The 24686-nt window shown below is 51.1% G+C and overlaps 1 protein-coding gene across 4 annotated transcripts in view; it reads right to left on the bottom strand.

Annotated features, from left to right (window-relative positions):
* Positions 1–24686, bottom strand: part of Rhp (GTP-Rho-binding protein rhophilin) — a 233840-nt gene that overhangs the window by 40322 nt on the left and 168832 nt on the right. For 3 of the 4 annotated variants that reach the window (XM_037428540.2, XM_037428543.2, XM_037428539.2), the window contains exon 2: positions 11897–12012. In XM_037428540.2, coding sequence (XP_037284437.1) covers positions 11897–12012 — 116 coding nt within the window. Of the gene's footprint in view, positions 1–11896; positions 12013–13741; positions 14374–24686 lie in introns of those variants that run through there. The other variant, XM_037428541.2, reaches the window with a different exon arrangement.

Raw genomic sequence — 24686 nt, 5'->3', positions numbered from 1 at the left:
GGGCGTCGGTTAAGGCACTTTCGCGACGACATCCACCCCTATTCGCTCATTTGCGTCGCTTATACGGGTGCCGCCCAAACGCACTTTCTTGCCGCAATCCGCCTGGCGGGGTCGTTGACGCCTGTGGCGCGTGCACAGATGCGGAGCGCGCTGACCGGTCCCACCAGCGCGCCGCGGCGGCGCTTTTTTTTTTTCTTTTCTCGCGTGACAGAGAGGTGCGCCGTTACGAGGAAGCCGCGCCATAATTAATGCGTGCGACAAGTCGACTCCTCGATTTCTTTTGTTCGAGACAGCAGCCCGAACGCGCGCAACTGAGACACGTGTCAAATGAAAATGATGCCGACGAGGCAATTAAATATGCACTGGTTATGCTCTGTTATGTTGACTTACTAAACGTGTCGATAAGTATTTGTATAGCGCACGCAGGAAGACGGAACCGAAAAGCTAGCAAGTTCAAAAATGGTAAACTTCGCGAAACTTTGGCAGTGAAGAATGAGGAAAGCCATCGTGGGCAGGAAGCCTCCGGGTTATTCTTTAGCGTGCACTCAAATCGTACGGTATAAGCAAGCGTTTCTTGCATTCCGTGCCCGCCGACGCGCAACCAGAGTTATAGAGCCGAGTGAATAGAGAGCGTCGTAGGCACGCACGCCAGTCTGGATATCATACTGCGTTGTGAAGTGGCTCACTTTTAAGGAGGACAAAGAGCCGACGACGATGATGATGATCCTCTCATATTGCTGGCACTCGCCCCCAAATAGGGATCAGCCAAGAACCGGGCAGAAGGGTCTTTAACTTAAAAGCATCCAATGAAATTTCAGTAAAGAACAAAGACAAATCGTAAATATTGTATGAAAATGCTACACGAACTAGCGGTCAGGCAATCAGATAGTCTCGGAGCCGAAAATAATAATAACAATAGACTAACAAGGTAATCTTTCTGTTTTCATTATGTCCACACACACAGCAGAACAAACCTCCCTGTGACTATAGCTTAATGTAATTTCTCCAAAGAATGGAACTACTGCCGCGTTTATTTCTAAACCTAGCTTCTCAATTGTATCTACAAGGTATCTTTTCCTTTGGTAAGAATGTCATTGACAGAATAAAAAAAAAAGATCAATTGTTTCTCCGTTATGTAAGTAATAATTCAGGTGCGGAATTATACAGCGTAATCTGGTGATTGTAATTTCTAACTGCCAAGATACGCACCACTGTTTATTCCAGAAAAAAAAAAATCTTAGATGTACGAAGCTGCTGACTTTATCCAATGATAATTTGTCTATTTCTTTGTGCAAACAAGCATTCCTATGTCGGAGTGCTGTCACGTAAAAATCAGGTAAAATAGGGAAGAGTGGTCCACTTAAAGATGATTTGGCAAACGAGTCGGACACTCTCTTGCCACTTCGTCCTCGTCCCACCATACAGCATGATGACCAATTATCAACTAGCTCAGCTTTCAAACCTTTGGTTTTTCAGACAAGCGGTGACACTCGATAAGCGCTCAATGCGCAAAGGGCGACCGAACAAAAACACTCCGAGGAGGTCCGAGGTTATCGAATATACCGAGAGCAGCATTTTGACTCCGCGACAAAAATCCGTAATTGCAAGCTTTAGATCGCGTAACTTCTCAACAAAGGACAAAGAGACGACACGTACAAGCGCTTACTTGGAACCAACCTAAGCGCTTGCGCCCGTCGTGATTCTTTGTGCTTGGAGTAAGAATTTCCGCGCTATAATTAAGGCTCCTAATCGTGAATGACCAGCTAGGTCGAAGCAACGTCTTGGTCGAAAACCCGCCGTTCCTTTTAAAGCACTGTCATCTCCCCCCCCCTCCCCTTTTCAGAACAGGTACGGGGAATGTCACAGTCTGACAAGTGCCTCCTCCGCAGTCAAGAATCAAGCTATTTGAGCTACCTGTCGCGGAGCGCCAGCGGGGCAAGATGTGGGGGCCAAACATGTAAACACGACAGCAAATGATTTCACAGCACAGAAGGAACTACTGAGAGAGAAAGAAAGAAAGAAAGAAAGAAAGAAAGAAAGAAAGAAAGAAAGAAAGAAAGAAAGAAAGAAAGAAAGAACGCAGTAATAGTTCACAGTGACGTCACACAAAGTGTTGCTGAAACTCCGGCATAAAATACGACGAGAAATGTTAATTTACTTCAGCAATGTATTATTATTATTATTATTATCGCTAAACAAGAGCACTATGATTGCGAAAAACGCTTTATCTGTCCAAATCAATTCAATGTTCACCCTATTGATTATCTAATGTAGGCGACACGCGGCTCCACAGCGATTCGCAAACTATAAAGGGCATAGCGAGGATTTTATAAAGTGAAGAAGGAGGAAGGGGATATATCGAGATACGATCCACACAAGCATATGCGTATACGTGCACGTACAAACAAATGTAAAAAAAAAAAACCCGGGGGACAGGAGATTCAACGCCCCCGCTCTGGCAACGCCTACGTAAGCAGCTTTAAATGGCACCGTGCCGCCCCGATCGGCGCCGCGAAATGACAGTCGTTCTCCCGCGCAGGGCAGCCCGACGCGGCGGCCCAGAAAAGCGGTCGACGCCAGCGGCAGATGGATGTGACTGGCCGTTGACCCGATCGGAGGTGGCTTCAAACCAAACTCGCCGGTTTCTCCGTAGGCAGGGAGAGAGAGGCGAGCATATCGCTACCAGACTGCAAGCGGTAGAAGAGCCAAATTCTTCGGGCGCAGCTGCTTCTCTGTGGCGGAAGCCGCTCACGATGCGCGCCCACGAACGGCCCTTTTAACGGTGGCCCACGCGCATTCCGCCAACCAGAGAGACCGGCGACAGACTACCGTAAGGCGTATTCCGAGAGAATAGGCACCGGCTCTGATTCGCGCTGACAAAAGCTATCCCCCCCCCCCTTTTTTCTTTAGACGATTCCAACTCGTTTGATTCTTAGCGAACTATCCCGGAAATATGTTGTAAGTACATGCAACAACGAAGGCGGCGACATTATCATGGCATTTCGCTGAGTGACACCTCTGAAGGCGAAAAAGTGCCCCGACAAAAAGACCGCGACCTAACTGCTTCAACTGCGGGGCGTACGACCGGTCAGCGACGCTCGATGCGTGCCATTGATTGCATAAATGCACAGACGCCGCCACCCTAAACAGGCTGCATCGCACACGGAACTCCGACATCAATGGCACAGTGGAAGCCGCACGATATAGCTTGAAGCTCTGCTGCAGCAACGGTCTGTTCTGCTACCATAGTTTGCCACCAGAACGACGCGAATACCCCCGCCGTCAAAATGAACCTATATCCGCCCTCGCATCGTGCCAGAAAGAAGATGCAAGTGAGACGGATGCAAATATACCTTTGAAAAACTTGTCTCACACACAGCAATGCCAGGCAACAACACCAACCTTCTTTCATATGGCTGTAAGGGCGTGCTACATTTACTCTTATTTTGGCACGTACAGCGTAATTTGCGGAAGGTGAAGATTTCTCCCGTCAACTCGATGAATGATTCGGTGAGTTATCGCGCATGCGTGCTACCGAGCAAGCCCTCAGTTAAACATGGACGCGGAACTTCAATCGGGAAGGAGCCAAGAGAGTTGTGTAATATTGTTTCATCACCGAGTTGACAACCACAGCAGCGAAAAGAAAGTATCTGCTAGGATAAAAGAACAATGCCAGGAAATACGCCGCTGATTACTGCGTAAAGCAGGCAAAAAGCGAGTGAAGTGCCACCTTTCACGCATTTATAATGCCAGTGAGTAAGTCATGCTGCCAGATCTATTCGCCACAAACACAGAAACAAGGACAAAATTAACATCGGAACCTCAGTATTTCTAGCACACTTTATCTTTGCGTAAAACTCGCCTCGGAGATACGAGGTCACAAAACAGCGTAACATGCATCGTAATAAAGCTCAAAAGCATCACGAGGTGTTTATTTGGGAGAAAAAAAAAAGAATAAACACGCGGCCGATTCGCCAGCTGACAATCGTTATCTAGCCCCACGCCGGTGCGCGCAACAAATGCGAACTGAACGGCCAAAATCACTTATTCTGACACCGTGACCAAAATACAGTAACCAAGCAATCACGACTCGCAGCTGGCAAGCAGTACCCCTGTTTTCACGTCGGGGCGCTTGCTCTGGCTCAGCTGACGCGATTTCAGTCCAACGCCGCGGGCGAAGCGACTGCCGTTTACAAGGGGGTACATGGCAAAGGCGCCACACGGCGAATACAGACAGCATGCCATTCGCGGGGGGGAATGCGGGCGCGCCCTCAAAACGCCTTCGCCGTCCAAAACGTCGCGGCGGCGACAGCCCTTGACACCAAAGCCGTACGATCGTCGTGCGCTATCGCATCAAAAAGAAGCACATAATTTATACAGCCGGTCGTTACAGGCACGTTTCCCGCGGTGTATCCCCCAGCGTGAGCGCTGCTGGGCTCCCGCCGCGAATGCCCGCAAGTGGGAAGCCAATGAAAGGGCGACGACGACACCGCAGAAACATAAAATGTTCCCCGCGCAGGCGTCGAGGGGGTAGAAGTGGATCGCTGCGAGCGAGATTGGGCTGAGGAATAATAAAAATAGCTAGAAGGGGGACGGAATCATTAGCCCCCGAAACTCCCCTTTGGCTCTCTCCCCGAAAGGTATTGCGGATCGGCATATATGTGGAGCATGCCATCGCCGGCTCAGAGGAAAAGCAGGAGGGCATTCGCTCGCGACACAGGACGACACTGCAACATGGCCTCCGAGATGGCGAGCGCGGGGCTTTCGCTTGTCATTTCGGAGGCCATGACTGCACGCAGTACGGGTACACTTCTAGTACACTGTAGTACGGGGCTGCGTGCCTCCGCTCCGTGGCGCGCGTGTCGAGAATACTAGCTACCGAGCATGGACGCGGAAAACGGACAACTTTCCGCACTGTTGACCCGCGATTAGTCGCATCTGCAACTCGGCTCGGAAAGTAAGAAAGGGAGGGGCGCGGTCCGATGCCATCTTCGACTAGTCGTTTCAGAGAGAGAGGGAGGTTGCGTGTTTTCTTTTCCTCAACATCTCTCTCTCTCTCTCTCTCTCTGGATGGCATGAATTGCCCAGGATCGAGTCAACGTACAGCCGCGGCCACGTCTATGTATAGCACGCGAGCAGCCGGCCTTGCCCTGCGGTGCGACACCTTGCGGTCGTTGTGACGTCGCGTGCACAGGAACTTGAGCGGCCTTACAAACATGCAGGCCTGCTTTGCACGGGTGACAACGTTGGAAGGTGTGCTTATTAAAGCGAAGATCCGCGCTCGCTTAGAGCGCTTTCGTCAATTTATGACGCGCGTTTCGGCTAATAACACACGCCTGCATAAACGACGCACTCTTAGTGACCGTTTTGATTTTGTGTCAGTCTACATTTTTTTTTTTTACGCAGCTGTTGGCATTATCGTATCTTCACATAATCGCATTCCTCAAAATAGCCTCAAAGCGTGCATCACTGATGCAGGCGCGTTAAATCAGTCGCAACGCGCTTCGTCTCATGAAATAGATATCGCCTAAACAAGCACACCTTCCACCAAGCACACAACCCGCAACGGCCGCGAGATGTCTCCCCGCAGAGCAAGCATGGAATACACTCTTCGCTGGGCTTTCATGCATCAGTATTCCTGCTACCCGGTTTCGTTCTCGAGCATGCAGTGCCTACTATTATTCGTGTTATCGGTGAGCAGACTGCCAAGCTATCGCGCTACATACAATTCGCATGCCTGCATTCGCATACGTAACGGTAATTTATCTGAGCATACTGGAAAACATGACGCATGTAGTGCCCGCAGACTTTTCGTGCTTATTACCATTGTGTGCAGTGTAATAAATTTGAGTTATTGGGATCATTGAATAAAACTGGAATGCCGTAATTTTGGCGTGACTATAGGCGTCATTTCTTCCTGTTCGAACTGAAGAACACAAGCACTCATGCATGGTAAAGAACCTGCGTATGTGCGAATAAGCAACGCTGCAGATATGACAGGTACGCTGTTAATTGCTGCAATGCATCTGCGGAAGATGCCACGAATTCCGAATAGAAGTTCAAAGAATAAGTTTCCTTGAAAAACCAAGGCAACCTGAACGGCAGTACAGCTAAACATCCATATCTAGTCATGAGACGGTAGCTGGCGTTGACTTGCAGCGCACTCGTGGAGGACTCGCCGGCGGTCGTCTTAGCGCGAGTCCTTAGCGATCGGGGGCCGATGAAAAGTAATTTGAGATCAAATTTCGCGCTAGTGCACACAAAATGACATCACTTGTCTTGCAGCTATTCCGTCACATCTGCTTTATATTTTGTTCCACCTGAAGTGTTCCCTCCTCACAGAGATGGCGCTAAGCCCCATGAGCAGTATAAGAGTCGCTGTATATGCTACCAAAGGTATACATATACAGTGCTCTACGAGCAGCCGACCAGTTGCCATTTTCTGAAGGTATGGGCTTATATAGAACCTTCGCTACCAGTTATATCTACCTTGAGCAGGGCCGGCCGCTCGCCAGCTATATATACGTGGCCACGGCTGTACGTTGCCCGCCAACGAACGTGTCAACAGCAGCAGGAAAGCAACTATTGAAGCCATTTAATCAACTACACTGACTACACGCGTGCCAAATACATGGCCCCTTCATGTGTGATCGTGTAAATTAAGCGGGTATATCGCATGCATGTTCGCGTTACGAAGTGTACTAACGGAGACAAGAGTGCCCAAGACACATTAGCGATAAAGCTGAATACTGACAACAGCGCAACAAGGGATAGGAAGAAGCAGTCCGTCTTCTTCCTATCCCGAACCCCTCGTTGCGCTCTTGTGAGTAGAATGAACCACCAACTTGCCCAAAGATTTGCTCTCTGAATACTTTACTTAGCTTGAGCACATTAAGTGGCTCTTGCAACGTGCCCAGTTATCCATTAAATTAGAATGACCATCCAATAACACAAATGAAAGTCACATTTCTCGCGGACCTGGAAACTTCCTTCCGTGGCAGTGCATGACCCGTTTCGGACAAGCCTATATGCGGCACTGGGCAGCAGTTATGAGCATGCTTGAACGTACCTGCGGCTTTTCAGAAGCAACGCTTATGCCTAGTTCACACTGAAACATCCGCTTTCTACAGCGACCCAAAATTCCCCTGCCGCCGAAACTCAGCGTCGTTCGCACTGGACGCGCCCCGCGCCGCCGAATATGCCATCTACCACGGGGCGAACGCGGGATGGATGCGCTGTCACCCGGTTGTTGTCGCAGCTCGCGAACACTACTACGCTATCCGGTGGTGTATACTTTGACGATTCTCGTACGCAAGAAAAGACAGTACTGCTCACTTTGCTGGCAAGTGGCTGTCTTGTAATGCACGAAGAGCAGAAAAACCACCGACGCCAGCGGCGTTGGTGGGTTCGTTTTGCTTTGCAAGACCGCAACAAGCTCGGTCACGCCAACAGCAAGCTCCGTCACCTCTTTCACAAAATACGGAGGCGAAGTAGGCACAGAGCAGGTTAAACTCCCGTTGGTTTCGACATTCAGTTACGTGCACTGCGGCATAACAAGTGAGTAGGGCTTGGCCGCCATTTTTCAAAATTACTTGACTAGCGCTCCTATTGGTCCACGGTGACCGATTCGGCGGCAGGCGCCGCAAAAATCGGTCCGAGAGCGATCGGCGCGAAGAGGGCCCTTTCGGCGGAACTCGCCGCCGCCGAACCGGATTCGGAGCACTTTCGGCGGCCGGAATGCTCAGTGTGAACGCGGCCTTATAGATGGCATTTGAGCATCGCCATCGTGATGAGCGCTATAACCGGGCCTAAAAGACAGGGAAATTTTCGCTTTCGCTCCTCAGTGCGCAAGCCATTCACAGCCCTCGGGACCGGAACCAATGGCCGAGCACAGGCAGCGCCACAAAACAGCCATAGTAATTCGTGGTGGGCTAAGCTCTCTTTAAACACACACACACACACACACACACACACACACACACACACACACACACACACACACACGCACGCACACACGCACTCACACACGCACACACACACACACGCACGCACGCACACGCACGCACTCACACACACGCACACACACACACACTCACGCACGCACACACGCACGCACTCACACACGCACACACACACGCACGCACACACACGCACGCACACACGCACACACACACACGCACACACACACACGCACTCACACACACGCACACACACACACGCACTCACACACGCACTCACACACGCACACACACACGCGCACGCACACTCACACACGCACACACACACGCGCACGCACTCACACACACACGCACACACGCGCGCGCGCACACACGCACTCACACACGCACTCACACACACACGCACTCACACACACACACGCACGCACACACACACACGCACGCACACACACACACGCACGCACTCACACACACACGCGCGCACTCACACACACACGCGCGCGCGCACACACGCACTCACACACACACACACACGCACGCACTCACACACACACGCACACACACACGCACACACGCGCACTCACACACGCACTCACACACACGCACGCACTCACACACGCACACACACACACTCACACACGCACGCACACACACACGCACACACACACGCACACACACACGCACACACACACGCGCACACACGCGCGCGCGGGCGATATTCTTTAAAATTACAGAAAGGAGGTATTTGCGTGCTATTTGCGGCGTTGCCTTTCTCGTGGCAGAAGAGATCTTAAGATGCGTGGAAACATTAACTACGACAGTACATATAGACATTAACACAATTATCTTTTTCACCTGTGGTAATAGCCGGTCGAGTCAAATGGGCGAAATCAAGCCCTTCTTACGAATAGTCAGTCCATAGCCACTTTAAATATTTGGAAAATCGGCCGCTGATAAACACCGCGGAGTGATGCAATGAGCCTAATTTAACTCAACAAACCGAAACCGACGCACCTAACAGCGCATCTACCATTCACTTCAACAACACCCTCAATGACGACACTGTTTCCCTCGCTTTGGGGGAGAATAATAAGCGAGCGTCGATAAGCGACCTCCAAGCGAAGTGTCTAAACTGTCTATATATATATATATATATATATATATATATATATATATATATATATATATATATATATATATATATATATATATATATGCACGCTACTAAAAAAACTGTCCATTTGTGACGTTTCGATCGGAGACCGAAATATCACATATAAACAGTTTTTAGAAGCGCATATTTATTTTTCTCTATTTCTACGGCAACCGAAGCCAGACTCTTCATATAATATATAGACTTTTCCTGCTTGACGCCGCACAAAAGTCTAGAACAATGTGGCCGAATGCACCGGGTGCGGAGAGAGCTCCAAGAAGGAAAAAAATGCGCGCGTAACTGTATGTGTTCAGGCGCAGGGGTCAATCATGGTACGCCCAAGCGACGTCCTGTGTGATTAGCCTGGATCGCGGCCGCGACATACGGCGCCTTCGGGTTTTCGCCCAAGCGCGTCGCCGGTATACGAAAGCTGTCACATCGTGCTGTGTGGTGTTTTCGTTCCCCTCTCGATCACCGCAGCAGGAATGCAGCCTGGTGGACCCGCTTCACTCCTTCGTCGGATGAACCGCTGCGGGCGGTGCGTTGCATTCTGCGCCCTATGGTGGCGGAAGACTACGACGGCTGCTTGATTGGCCCGCAGAGGGACAAACATTGTCCCTTGGAGCCTAGGGAAGACATCTCTCACGACGAAATCAAGAACGCTTTATACACAAGCTACCAAAAACACGAGAAATAAAAGTTATGTTTAACTCCGGCAGTCGACCTTAACTTCTTCCAGATGCTTTTAGAGTTCCTGCGACAGTGCTTACGGCGCTGATTATGTGGCATTTGCCCAATGCAAAACGGAAACTTCCCGATAGCTCAGTCCATGCCGACACAGGGTCAGACTATGTCAGCACAAAGCTTAGCCATCGCAAACCGAGATAGGTTTCAGGAGGGTTCAATTCAGACGGAATATCTCCGACGTGCGCGATGGGGAGAGTTATAAAAGCAGAAGCAACATGTTTTACTTAAAACCCCGGCCTAGTCGCCAGCACTCACTGTAAACAAAATCATGTAGCCAGACCGGTTAGCCATAATGTGGGGCCGTATTTCGATTTCATATTCTAATACTTTCTTAATTCAATCAGGGGCACCGCCGTAATCGCCAGAAGGCTCTTTTCGGCGCAATCGATGATGAGATGTCTAAGGTAAGCGCGAAAGGTATACAGTGACAAAATACGACCACCTTCAAAGCACCCAAAGCCACTCAAAGCATGCACAGCACAAGTGTGCACAGGGACGAGAAGGTAGTACGGGAGACTTTAAAATTAAGAGGATGACTTCTCGGTACCAGCGCAACAGGTGAAAGTCAACGGTGCGAACGTGTCGTGTCGGACGGGTTTGCACTCTGGTCTCCAAGGGCAGCGGCCTAACGCGCTTCGCTTTTCGCCCGCCGCACCGCTAGTGCGGCGGGCACGATTTAATTGGATAAGAGCGCGCAGTGGCCTAATTGCGAACGCTTTTGTGCCGTCCCCACAAGACGACGAGGTCACCCCGAAAGGCTTATCGGCGCCGCGTTCCTAAGCGTCACATTATGCGTAATAGGCGCCTCAGGGCGTCGTGGAAGGGGCGCGACTTGGCTTTGGCAGGACAGCTTTCGGTGAAACACGTGCATGTCGTACACGGATGCGATAAATGTGACAAAAAAAAAAGACAGAAAAGAACACCGAACAAATCCCTTCGTCACGACCTTTATCCGAGAGTCATCGATTTGTTCAATCCAGTCGCTGTACGCTATTCCGGTAACACCGCACGAGTTTCCGCAGCAGGCATGCCGTGGCGAGAGGGGTGCAACCTGACACACAAGGGGTGTGCAGAAGGAAAACATGCATTAACGGGACAGGAAGGCTGAGGCCAATATCGTGGTCACCCCACGACGACAGGCGGATAAGATGGATAGGAGAGCGGAGAGAAGGCCGAGATGCGCCTGCTTCCGGCTGCGCAACATTTACTTCTTTCCGGTCGACTAGCCCGAGTGACGCGCGGACCTTTTGTTTCCAGCGCGGTATTTCGCCACGGCGACTCCCTCCCCACAGGCGGTATAGCCATTAGCCGCTGCCGGCCACCACCGTCACGGCAGCCGGCCTCGATCGTTCCAGGAGTATAGAAAGTGCCACGCGACCGATTCGCGGGGGCCCAATTTCAAAGGAATGCAGTCCCCGCGCAGCGACACGGCGCGGACTCTTCGCAAAAACAAACACTGCGAGAAACCGGCGTTTCCTAAAACTGGGCCACCACTTTGGCGCATGGTCCGCGCGTTGGCTTCTACGCTTTGCACAGGCGCCGGTGAAAGGTGACCAGGACGCTGCTCGTGTTCTGCTCACCTCACAGAGGCACCGACTGAAATGGTGCCGAGCACGCTTCATGTCCACTGTTATTCAGCTAAACTTCTCTATAGTCAACAAATGTGCCTGTGCAGCTATAGGTCGCACGCTGGAATTCACGTGGTCGACTCGTGCGGTACAATTTTCACCGACCTCAACGGCGTGCTTTCCCGAAGGCATATCGCAGCGCACTTGGAGTCAAACGACGAACAGGAAAACAAAAGGGACAACACAAGCGCTGAAGGAAGCCAGCGCCTGTGTTGTCCCTTTCGTTTTCGTGTCCCGTCATTTCACCCGGTTCGTGCTGCCATAAGCCGTAATGATCAACCAACTAGCCCGCAAGCTAATTTCTCGAAGGAAACATCAGTAATGCAGCAGATGAACAAATTAGGTACATAGCCCTCGTGTTGGCCCCATCAATCGATGGAAGGGAGAAGAAAACGCATGGGTGTACTCACTTGAAGAGCTTTTCAGCTCCGTTGCGCATCATCATCTGTTTGGTAATTTCATGGTTGATCTTGGAGCGCCGGTACTGCAGCTTGCCTCGGCATGTGGCAGCGCGGGGATCCGAGCCCTGGACAGACACAGAAGACGTATGAGGCACGTACCATGATCGCAGCACTGGAAACACGTATATGAACGATCGACTACATATACATATATATGCGTAAGTTCACGTTTCTTGGATTCGATTATTGATAAGCAATATGAAGTACAGGTGCACGTACAAAAAAAATCGCCCAACATAACGAAGTAAATGATGAGTGGGCGATGGTATGTGCTAAGGTCGAAGTCACCGACTAGGATTTGTGCTTGCAGGAGCTTTATATTGTTGTGTCACAAGTCTGAGGTGATTGATTCTCCCCTTAAAACAAGAACAGTTTTTTATTTATTCGACGCCTTAACCAAAGACCACCCTTTTTTCAGAGTGCATTCTTGTAAATGACCGGTTTCAAGAAGCGATAGACCCATGGAACTTCTTCCTTGACAAAGAGCACTCGTCGGTCGAAACAACACATGAATTTTTGTACGTGCGCCTGCACTTCGTATTGATTATGTATAATATATACCAACGCACTTAACCACCCACAATGCGGTGAATGCGATGGCTAAGTGCATATCCGAGAGCTACACATCCTGGATCCCATTTTGTTTTTTCGGCATACATCTTCCATGGCGTATATAGATAAACAGTAGGTGCAGTTACCTTCTAAATAGTGGTACCGAGATAAAGTCAGAAACACCGCAGGAGGGCGAACAATGAGAGAAAGGAAGTAGAAGAAATAAAAAGTAACAGGACTTTGTCGGGAGCAGATTCGCTGCGTTTCTCTATCGCTCGAAACAGCCATCGCGTTTCGACGAGTGAAAACGAAATATATCACGCCGCTGACAACGCGCGATACCGCAGGCAGATTTCCCGCGCATGCTGAAGGCGACCAGAAAGGCGCTGCGCGCGACGTTGCCATCGAAGCGGGCGACCTCATTGCTACAGTATGCTGCCATTCGAATCGGGCTTTGTCCATGTTGCCGCCACACGGGACGCTACGCAAACGCAGCGGATTTGTCGCAAACAGTACGCACGCACAAGTGAAACGGGTTTAGTGAAGCGTCCCAAAAAAAAAAAAAGAGAGCCTAAAACCGCTCAACGCTGCGAAGGAGCCAGCGGTGCACAGGACCTTAATTTCGTCGCCTTGACATGAGTTCCCATCGAAGGCGAACACCAGCGAGCTGTTCTATAGCAGTTTTACAACTGCCGAGAAAAATCCGGAGAGCTGTCTGCGCACTTGTTTAAGGAGTAGGAAGGAAATACTCCTGTGTTACGTTTTCCTGCGCACCTGAAATGTACCGCGACTTGGGGTGGGTTGTTAAGAGAAAAGCTTACACAGGCGGTGAGAACATAATGCTAAAAATATATCTAGAGTTTCACGTCCCGAAACCATAATACGATTATGCGGGGGCCATTTCATAAATTTCGACCGTCTGTCGTTATTTAACGTGCAGGCAGGGAGAGTAGTTACAAGGATCAAATTGTGTATCACATGCGAGCTGTATATGTACCACGGGTACAGTTGTTCGTTGCTTCAATACCCCGAAAGATTCCGCTCAATGACAGAAGGACCACGTTGAACACGCGGCATAACAAATTTCCCGCTAGCTTGTTTATCTGCTTCGTTCCTTAGGCGAGCTTATTCGTATTCGCTGAAGCGAAACTCTCCCCGAGGAGAGGAGGACTGCCGCAGCACCCTCCAGGCAACGATCTATTCGCGGAAGACAACGTCGGCTAGAAATCGAAATGGCGGGACCTGTTTGAGGGCGATCACCAGATTGTTCAAGTTTTCAATCCAGGTCTCCATAGCCGGCTGGCTGTCACTGCTGAGCCGAGTGGCCAGCTTGGTGGCGGCGGGTGAAAATCCACAGCGGTCGATACAAGAGCACACACACACACTTGTGACGCCCCGTTACAAAGACGCACACGTGCTTAGAGAGCCACAATGTGGATCAGTAGCGAGTCAGCCCGACAGCCATCGCAAACCTGCAACAGCGGGCGATCTGGCCCGGTCCGGCTTAACGCAAATATCGCCGCACGCGTGGGCAGGTGAGCCGTGTACACACAGCCGACGCCTCGAGCGAGCGCACACAGGCCGACGACGCTGGGCGAGCGGTCCCCTCGATGACAAACACGAGGGGCGGCGAAAGGCCGTTGACGAACACCAGCTGCGACTGGGGAACCCGAGACGCATCCACAGGGCAGCCTTCGCTACAGTAGCGGGAGATCGAAGGTGGCTGGGGCTTGACGGGGCGACCCTCGACGACGGCAACCGAAGGCGGCTGGGGCTTGAGTGGCAGACGCAAAGAATTGCGCCAGACAGCTGCGTAAACGGCAGCGGTGTTGGAGCTGCGCCGCGGGACGTTTCGGCAACTTCGCTCTCCGTTGACTTCTGGCGTCTCCGGCCAGCGCGACCCACATCACGCGGTGGCGGAGGGCGAGCGTTCGCCGCCGCTCAACGACAAAGCCTTCTCGCCCTCGGCGCCACGAATGGCCGCCACAGTGCGTTCGACCTGCTCAACGCCCTTGGGAGCCACGCCCCAGCAGATTCGATTTGTATACAGGACCCCCTCCCTCAGGCTCTGGCAGGCAGGCGTACAGGCCACCGCTCTGCTGTTGCTGCTCCCGATACTCCCACAGGCACCGCAGCTTCTCTAAAACCACCGCATTTACGCGCCCTCTTGATTTCTGTATTTTGTTCGCCGTCCCCCGATAGGTCACCTGCTCGCTGCACCGGTCTTTCCCTGACCTTCTTGGCGAACGCTGAATTCCAGCGGCGGTAGAGCGAGCTGATCCCCAGCACGTATGCACCCCGACCACCGGATCGGCTAATACAGGACACAACGCCTAGAAGAACACGCACAGAAGGAACGCGCGCACCAGGTACCGGACTTAAGACAGGTCGAAACGCTGTCCCCCTTTTTGTGCCGGACTACCCAACCGGGTTAAACAGGCGCCCGGACAAAAACGAGGCACAGGCGACGCACAGATGTCTCGACGCGATTACGGTCATTGCGCTGCGCGTGAATGCACCGTACAAAAACAAACGCGAACGGCGAAACGCGTGCTATTAAGAGAATCCCGGAGCAATATAATAAAACGACACACTGCCGAGTATAGAGGTGCCATGTGGCCTTGATCTTACGCCGCACGATACAAACCACCGTAAGTCGAAACAACAGTCGAGTGATCAAGAAATAACACCGCCACCAGCGTCGCTTTTTTTTTTGTATTTACTCGCGACACCAAAGTGGCCCGACAAGTCAGGACCACTATAACGAGGATTAAGAATGTGCCACTTTGCATACAACGACGCTTGCGACCCAATGCAGTATACAATATATTTCAGAAATAACAGTGCAAAAAAAGTCGGGGGGTGGGGGGAGAAAACCGTAATTTACAGTGCCAAGAGAAGAAATTATGAAAGGGGAGCCTGGTGGCTTCAAGAACAAAAAGTTTATAGCAACACAACGTTTGCTAAGTAGGTGAGTTTCTCAATTGCTTTTGTCATTTTATATGCGTGAACACCGAAATATGCACGAATTCTCATAAATTGTTTCGAACTTCTGCGGCTGCTTCGAGGCTCCTTTCATACTTCAGCACAGCACGGTCGCACAATCAGATTGATGCATCCACTGGAGGAGAACAACTAAATGACCTGTATAACGTAAAATTCTACGTGACCCGCCTTAATACTACATTTCCTGTATAAGTATCGCGAACACCTGTACCACAGAGTGAAGACCACCACAATTAACTTGCCCGTATAGGAAATAAGCGAGACCTGTACGGCGGATCTGTTTTGTAGCGCCCTCCAGCAGCATGAAGGCGGCGCTTGGCAGTGGCACTGGCTGAAGTGGATTGTTGATCGGGCGTCTCTTCGTTCCTGTGGCGTAAGCCTACAGTGACGTCACAACATTGCGCAGCCGTCACAGAGCTGGCAGAGGGGGCTCCTCGACACATGTGTGAGGATCCCGACTCCGCAGCACAGCTGCCCCCTCACAACACTGAGTTCTGGTTAAGCATGGAGTGGCTCGATGCTCGCTGCTCGAGGCACCCTATAGTTAAGCACGGATGCTGACCCGAAAGACAGGACATAACGGCCGCGACAGTCACATTTCGAGAAACTTCGGAGATAATAAACCCTGTTATTCGGCTGACATTTGCGCATTGTTTTCAGGGTGGTCTTCCCATTCTACGAAACTATAGGCTTTCGCCGCATCCATGACCCTCGCGACCACCTGGCGCTAGTTCAGTGTATAAGCGAAATGCTAGAAGTCCGTGTTTCCAAATGCCTCATAAGCAAATTGCGGCTTTCCAAATGTCCAATCTCAGAATTTACATTTACAAATGGCACTGGTAATTAATAAAGATAGCTCATGAATATAGCTCATTTCCTCTGACTAAGTCAGCAGAAGAAAATTAGAGGCTTCTTTCGCTGGGCATGTATCTCGAAATAACGGTAAAAATAAATGTTTGTCTTTCTTCTTTTTTTATTTATTTGTCCATACGTTTAGCCTGCTCTCTCACAAGCGTCATACGCTACACATTATATAGCAATGTAACCTGAACAACGAATAATTTTGTAGATACTAATCGCTTTACTTCAAAAGCATTTGACAGCGGGTACAAACAACTGTAGCCCGGTTAGCCGCCATAATCCTCTACGACTGCAAGTAACCAATCGGCCACGCTGGGAATCGCACCAGTGAAAACCCCCTGACGTCGTCAATGGAAGAGGGAAGTAAGCCCGCTTCCCATTATATCATTCACCAAAGTAAACGCCAGTTACAGCGACCAAGATAAACTTTTCGCGAAGCGCACCCTCTAGCTAGCTGGGCGAAGAAACGGCAGTCATGGCAGGTGCACGGCTATCCGCGTCAGAAGGAAAGCCCACACAGCGAGCGAGAGCCGAAAACGAACCTCGTGCTGCTCCATGTTTAATGAAGCCTCGCGCGCCTAAAACCCGCCAATGAGCGTTCCATGTTCGAGTCCGCGAATATCACATACGGGTTTGCAGACGCGGTCGGCACGCGATGAGCGCGCCGCCGCCCGAGAAAACGCTCGCCGCCCCGAGCGCCCCCTTTCCTTCCTCGAGGCGCGTGCATCGGGTACCACCGTTCGCGCGTCGTGACTTGCGTGAAACAGAATCCGGCGCACGCTCGGCTAGCATCCCCGACTATATAAGCAAGCACTCTAGCCTACCATAGCGCACCAGAAGTTTCGTTCGGCTTCTATATTGGGCACGCGCCCCACGTGCAGTCGCAAATGAAGGCGCAACGATCGCCCAGATTGCCGAGCAATCCATTCACGGGCCTGGTGTGCCCGCATATTCACGCACAGGACCGGGAGCGCATTATACGGCACGCACACAACATTTAAAGAAGCGAATATTCGTCGAGGTTACGAGCGCCAAACTCACACCAGGGCGCGCAAGGAGGAAGGAATACACTCAGACCTCATTAGAACAAAGTTGCGATCTACACAAAAATAGGTTCGTTATATCCAAAAATTTGTTATATTAGTATGCTTTGAAACACTGATATGTGAAGTTTAACGTTCCAAAATCACCATGCTTATGATAGACGCCGTTGCGATCACCCGGGGTTTTCTTAGCGTGCACCTATAAATATAAATACACGGGCCTCGAGAATTTTCGCCTCCATCGGAAATGCAGCCGCCGAAGCCGGTATTCGGACTCGCGACCTGCGGGTCAGCAGTCGAGCACGATAGACCACCGCAGCGGCTATAGGAACCAACAAACACCCGGCTATAGCCTCGCCCTCACTGTCCGCGTAAATGACCAAGCTGGTATAATGTGGAACGCACGTTATACTTACTCGGCCGAAATTTCACATGCGAACTGCAAGATCACTTCGCTCTTTTCGCCTCTACACGGAACATCCGCGTTCGTGAAAATCTTTACGCGGAAATATTATGCCATCGAGAGGACCTAAGGTCGCAGAAGAACTGTGTGCAAGCAGCACTGCGCTTCCATCGTGAACGGCTCCCGACGGGAACGCCGTTCCTGAGTGTGCGTTTTTCCACCTCTATCCTCACTTTCTATATCTGCCGTCATTACAACGCCCATTTCGCCCCCCCTGTGCATGGTAGCAAACTAGTTACTGGTGCCAAGCTGACATCCCTTGTCTCTCTTTCTGTTAACGAGAAAACGCAGTAAAATAGTGCACTGAAGCAGCGTCTCATCGAGGCAAACCGCGAAGAAGAGCATGAAAAAGAGACAAGTTAAACGCACAGACATATCTCAAACAATAAAAAAAAATCGAGAAGTTTTCACTATTTTGCTGCATGTTACATCGATACGGTATGAGTTTCGATCAGCCCAGCTGTCACCATAGGTAGAAGGCCCACACTTTCATGATACTAGCACAACACACACACACACACACACACACACACACACACATATATATATATATATATATATATATATATATATATACCTTACAGCACAAATAAGTGCAGTGCACTCAGCCGAGACAGGAAAAAGAAAATCCGAAAATATTGCCAACCCCTCAGCATGACCGCACGCGCGTCCACGAGAGCAATATTTTTCTTTCTTCTCTTGGCAGTTTGCTTAATAGAGGCGCCAAAAAAAGAACACCGCAAGAGAAGACGATGCCTCGTTGAATGCGTGTTCGGTTATGGGTTCGATTCTCAATCGCGGCGGCCGCATTCCGTTGGGGAAGGATGGCCAAAGCCCTCGCGGACGCCTTGCTGTGGCCGCAAAGAATCCAAAAAAGTTCCGAGATGCGTCGACGCGCGACCACGTTATCGAGAGGTTTCGGATGAAAGCACCGGGACTTCGAAACATCCACAACGTTCGCGCAAGAGTTCAGTTAGATCACACAGCTTCGCGTTTGCTATCGGTTCCACTTGAACCGCAACAAGCTTTTTTTTTCTCTCTCTCGATTATTTATTTCTATCGCTATTTATTTAGCTATTCATTTCTGTTGCACGTGCATCCATACTGAATGTTTCCGGTAAGAAGATTTCGTTAGTCGTAAACTGGCGAAAGAAATGCAATCGGGAACGCACGCGCGCCATGGACGAAAGGATGTTCCGGCACGGAACATCCGCGAGCATGTATTACACGCTTCCACGCTGAGAAGACAGCTAGGCCGGCGTCAATTTTGCTTCTTTTTCCTCGTACGCACGCGCTGAATTCCTCGCGTAGAAAAAAAAAAGTTTTACCGAAAAACATAACGGTAACAGTTCCGCAGGAATCCGAAACGGCTTTCTCCTCGCAGGGACGGACGGTGCGAGAGGATGCCGGACGCGCTATTTACGCCGGCGGTTGCTTCGCGAGCTCGCACGGTCCGTCGTGCGCATCTTTGCGCATCGCGCGGGTCATTAGCGCCGCCACGGCGTGACAGGACAGAGACACTGGTACAGCTGCAGGAATGTTGCGGGGGCGCGAGTGTGCATCCGCCCAAAGAGGCGGTACAGCCGGAAGGAAAGACGACGCCGAAAAGCAAAAGTAATAATCTTCTCCTTATGGCCCGCGCTTCCTTATGTTCTTGTCAGCTTCTCGCGACGGCTTTTACGTTCTCCCAGTTTCCCGCTTTCGTCGTTGGCACCAATTACGAGCGAGACTGGACGAGAGTAAAAAAGAAAAAAAAAAAACGCCGAGGAAAATCACACGCGTGCCTACAAGTCGATGAAAGCGTTATGCGACACAGTCTGTACACGACGCTAAGGAAATGGAAAGCGCGCTTTACAGCACACCGTAAAATTCCGTCCGATCCGTTTCATCAACGCCTGAGCGCACGAAGGCTATAAGGGCTAACGGAATGGTCCACTGAAAATGCGGAAGAGGCGCGATCAAGGCAAAGGAACTATTATAAACCGAGTGCGCTTAATGAGCGAGAGACAATGGACCATATGCGAAATTGCTTTGTGCTCTGGCAACACTGTGCATTTTGACCCCGCCGCCATTTTAATGTGGGCGAGCGGTCGACGGCAACGCGTTCGCTAGTACGGCCGTACGACTTCTGAACACCCGCTTCACTGCGCTGAGCTACTGCGATGGCCACAGCAAGACGTTTCCCAGTGCCAGAACATGTGATGTGGACAAACTGTTTAGGAATCTTGCCACATGTATGTCATTGCATCTTTCGGAAAGCGGTGGAAGGATACCTACAAGATATCAGCAAACAAACATTCAGTGCGACGTCATGAGCTAGGTTTCTCTTAGCTGTTTAAACAATTGTTGTTTACAAACACAGGCACTACCACAAATTCATCTCACAGGGAATAGAGGTCACACTTATATGTGCATTGCAGGACTAATTATGCACTTGTAATGTGACCCCCTCAGTTTTTTCTGTGCCCACTCCCGTTTCCTAGCAGCCTTTCCTTTGTTCGTAAAGGAAAATTAGTAAGAGAGGCCCCAATGAAAAAAGTTGCGTCCGCGCACGTTGGGGGAATCGAAGTTAAGCGCCTGAGCAGATACTCTTCTGTTTCAAAGTGGGCATAGCCCTTATCTTCCGAATGACTGTTTTATTGCTGCGCGGTGACCGTACTTGCGGACACAACGGAGCTTCAACGCGGACAAGCAACCGAGCTGCCTTTCTAGGATGCGTGTACGGCATGTTGCTCGGAGTAGCGGAAGCTCTGCACGTCTCTGTGCGCAATCACCTTCAAAAATGACATTTCTACGTCGTCTACCTACATGGTGCAATCTCGTCACAAAAAAAGCCCGTCCCAACAGTTCGGTTCGGTCACACTAGTCACCCCACCAGCAGTGGCGGACTCTCTATTCGACTGCAGGGAATCGCCGGGGCTCTTCGATTTACCATTTCAGACTCACCGCGGATAGTCCGCGGGTAGTCCGAGGCTTCCCCGAAGTCATAAGAAAATTTGTATGCCGCACAGCTTCTCAGCGAGTTCGAGATGGTAAATCGAAGAGCACCACTGTCGTGTAGAGGCCCGACGTAGTGAAAACACCTAGCCGCAAAGCTGACAAACCTATAAAAACACGGCCTGTCCACGTAACACAGAAAAATGGTTAGTCCTGCATTGCTCTCGTGCAGCCCGCGCACCACGGGGATACATGCATCCTAGACTGTGCCCATAAAACTTGTGCACGCCATACCCAGTTTCGCGTTAAAATGATCGCTGCAAAATCGTAATTCATGCCACATACCTTGCTCCCATCGCTGTCTGACTCCGCGCTGCTTGCACAGCGGCACGCAGCAGTGTACTGGCATTTCGCCAGCAAAAAAATCCAACTGCGACAGTCAAAGCGTTGAAACGCGCACGTTCTCATGGGGGTCGCCCGCGCGTAGTGGTCAAGCCCATAGAGTTTCTCAAAATTAACTAGAGGGCACTCTGGCGCTGCGATCGTTCAGCGACCATGGGAATGATGGGTAGTACACACATTTGCCTAGTCTTCGTACTTGCGGGTGGCGAATCGTACTTGTTTCGATTTTGTTTTGAAAGAAAGATTCAACCCTTTTGAACTTCGTGACACAATTTGGAAAGGTAATTTGAAAAAAAAAAAAATAGGGTTGTGAAGCGCAATCGCTGAACATTTGCTAATTTTTGTTTCGTGAGAAAACAGCTTCAAGCCACACGAACACACACGGAGCCAAGAGCAGGCCAGAAGTACGAAGTTTAAACAAATGTGTGTACTACCCATCATTCCTATGCTCGCTGAAGCACTGTGCAATGCAGCTCCCATAGATAATGATCTCTGTGGTCTTCCCCTTTGCACCGGGGGGGGGGGGGGGGGGCACCTTTTAGTGTCCTGACCGGAACGAGAAAAAAAAAAGAAAGAAAAGTCACACCAGGTCCATGAACATCACAATTGTTCACTGTCTCCTTGACCACCACTGTAGAAGCCTTGCTTTGGTTATTGCTGTCGCTGCCAGGGGATGTACGTTGGTATCGCGGCTGTCGCCTCCCGGTGCGCCACAGTCTTTCACAAAGCCTAGTGCCTCCGGTAGTGTGGCGCCATCAGTCTGACGGGGACACAGGCGTTCGCAGTGAAGCACCAGGTGTTCAATGTTCTCCTCGTCTTTCCCGCATGTTCTGCACTGCACAGTGCCGTCGGCCAACGACGGGTCGAAGTGACGGCGATACACCTGAGTACGGAGCGCTCCAGCACGGGCCTCAAACAGAAGCGCACTGCCGACATTATTGTCGTATAATCGTTCGGCGGAGATGGTGGTCTTGAGAGCTCTGTATAGGGCCAGGCTGGGTTTCTTCTCCATAGCCGCCTGCCACATCGACGTCTCAGCTTCCTGCACTCTATTCCGTACTCCTACTGCCCATTTCCTCTCACTGCCTTCCTGGACAGGGTCAGTAAAAAAGGGAGTACTTGCGGCACAGATTGTGGAGACGCCTGCGCCATGGCGTGTTCATGCCCTTGATAGCTGTGTATCTAAATACACGACGGGCCCACCGCTGGTCGTTCATGAGGCGAAGACGTCCTTCGTAGGCCGCCTTGCTCCTTGCCTCGCGTGCCTCGTAACTTGAACATCCGAGGTCGCGCTGTACAGCTTCGACAGCCACACGTCCATGACACGCCAGCGCCAGTCGCCCGACCTCACGCTGACCTCTTTCCAACCACTGGCGGGTTGCTGCAGACAGGCAGATGACGGCGTTGGCAAATGTCAGCACTGGCACATGTACTGCCTTCCACAGTTCGCGCACCAGTACAAACCAGTTGCACCCCCACAGACTCCGCGTCGCAGAACGTTGGCGGCCCTCACAGAAGCCTGTCGAACGTGCTCCTCTTGCTTGTCATAGATATCTGCGGAGGTGCAAAGGTTGACACCGAGATACCAGTACTGGTTTGATACCGGAATGCTTCCTCCGTCGGGAAGCTGCACATCAATGGTCGCCACGCCTAAAAACTGCAATATGGCCGATTTTTTGGCATTGAAGTGAAGGCCCAGACTCTTCAGGTGGTCGGCCGCCAGTGTTACCAACCTCTGAAGGTCACTGCTGCGCTCAGCCAGTAATACTAGATCATCAGCGAACACCAAGCCGGGCAGCGTCCATGCCTGCGCCACCTCACCAATCATAAGGCGGAATGCGAAGCCAACTCCCGATTCCACGAGTGCCTGCTCGAGTCCCGCCACATATAGCATGTATAGCAGCGGAGACAAAGGGCAGCCCTGCCTGAGTCCTCTTGTCACTCTCACAGGCTGTGTTCTGGTGCCTCTGAAGCATGCTACCACCGAGCTATCTGCATAGAGCCGCTGGAGAAAGTCTGTCCACACGCTCGGCATTTGTCGTTGGTCTAACTGGTGGAAAAACTCCTCGTGTGGCACACTATCATAAGCCTTGGCGACATCCGGAAAGCATCCAAGCAGACCTCTGGTTTCTCTCCGTGCCACATCAATGGTCTGGGTGAGCACGAAAAGATTGTCTTCCAAGCGTCGGTTCCGTCGGAAGCCATTCTGGAGTTCCGACAGTATGCCCCTCTTCTCCGCCCAGCCGCTCATCCACACCTTCAAGACTTGAGCGAAGAGTCTATATAGGATGCTCGTCACCGTGATTGGTCTATAGTCGCCCAGCAGTCCAGCGTCGCCTCCTCTCTTGCACACGAGGCTTACTCTGCCGCATTGCCAGTCGGGTGAGATTGGGTCGTTCTTGAGGATGGTATTGAAAATTCCCGCGAGGTGTTCTCGAGCAGACTTCCCCAAGCATTTCACAAGGCCCGCCGGTATGCCGTCCAGTCCGGTAGCAATGCTTGCACTGATACGCGGGAGTGCACGCTCAAGAGCGATCCTCGTTATCTGCCAATGGTCCTCTTCACTTGGTTGGTGAGGCTCATCCGGGCCGTCGTTTACTGCTGAGGTCGATTCGTCATGTGTGGGATTGAAGAGCTCTTGCATGTGGGTCGTGAGGTGCGCTGCGATGTCGGTGACCGGAAGTTGCTGTTGCTAGACACTAGCGCCAGAGTTCCCTCTAGTGTATATTGGGAAACTAACTCTATGGTCAATCCTCGCCAGCATCAAAATGGCGAATAAGGTACCTCCTGCGTTCACAGGATTCGGGGTCATGCAAGGTTGTGCAAGGTCGGTTGGTGCAGAAGCAGCGCGCAACAAGAGATAAGTTTCTCTTCATTTATATGTGTTTGTGAACACCAGTATTATTTTTCGCTCGTAATCAATAATTAGCGTTGCGAGTACTGTAGGTGTGGGACACGGGCAACGTTGTAGTGACGTTGACCACGTGAACAGGCTGGGCGGCTGTTTTGAAGAAGGTTGGAGCGCCCGATTAGTTGTTGAAGAGCTAGAGCCGAACAGAAGGGGACCTAGTGAGAGGCTACTAGCGAAATTGAAGACGTATGTGTGCGGTGTAGGCGGCAGCCTCAAACAGTTGTTGAAGTAGGAGAGTTAACGGAGGCGGCTGGATAGCGGGATTACGGTTGAACGTAGGCCTGTCGGGCACTCGGTCCGATGGTCGGGCGGGCGATGGCTAAGGAGGCTAGGAAAACCACGAGCGAGAGTGAGCTGGTCCAGTGCGAAGAATGCAAACGATGGTGCTACTTAGAAGAGACAGCATTCACTAGATTGGCCTACGCGCAGAAGGCGAGTTTCGTGTGCAGGCTGTGCGAGGCACTGAAGGCGGCCGTGCAGCGCATGGAGGCTAGCATCAAGGGGCTTCAGGGGGAGCTTAGGGCGGAACGGGAGCAGAGGATGGAACTCCAAAAAGAGCTCGGA

Source organism: Rhipicephalus microplus, chromosome X, assembly GCF_043290135.1.
Source record: "Rhipicephalus microplus isolate Deutch F79 chromosome X, USDA_Rmic, whole genome shotgun sequence".
NCBI classification, from domain to species: Eukaryota; Metazoa; Arthropoda; class Arachnida; order Ixodida; family Ixodidae; genus Rhipicephalus; species Rhipicephalus microplus.
The sequence above is the reverse complement of the archived record's forward strand: the minus strand, read 5'-3'. Positions and strand labels throughout refer to the sequence as shown.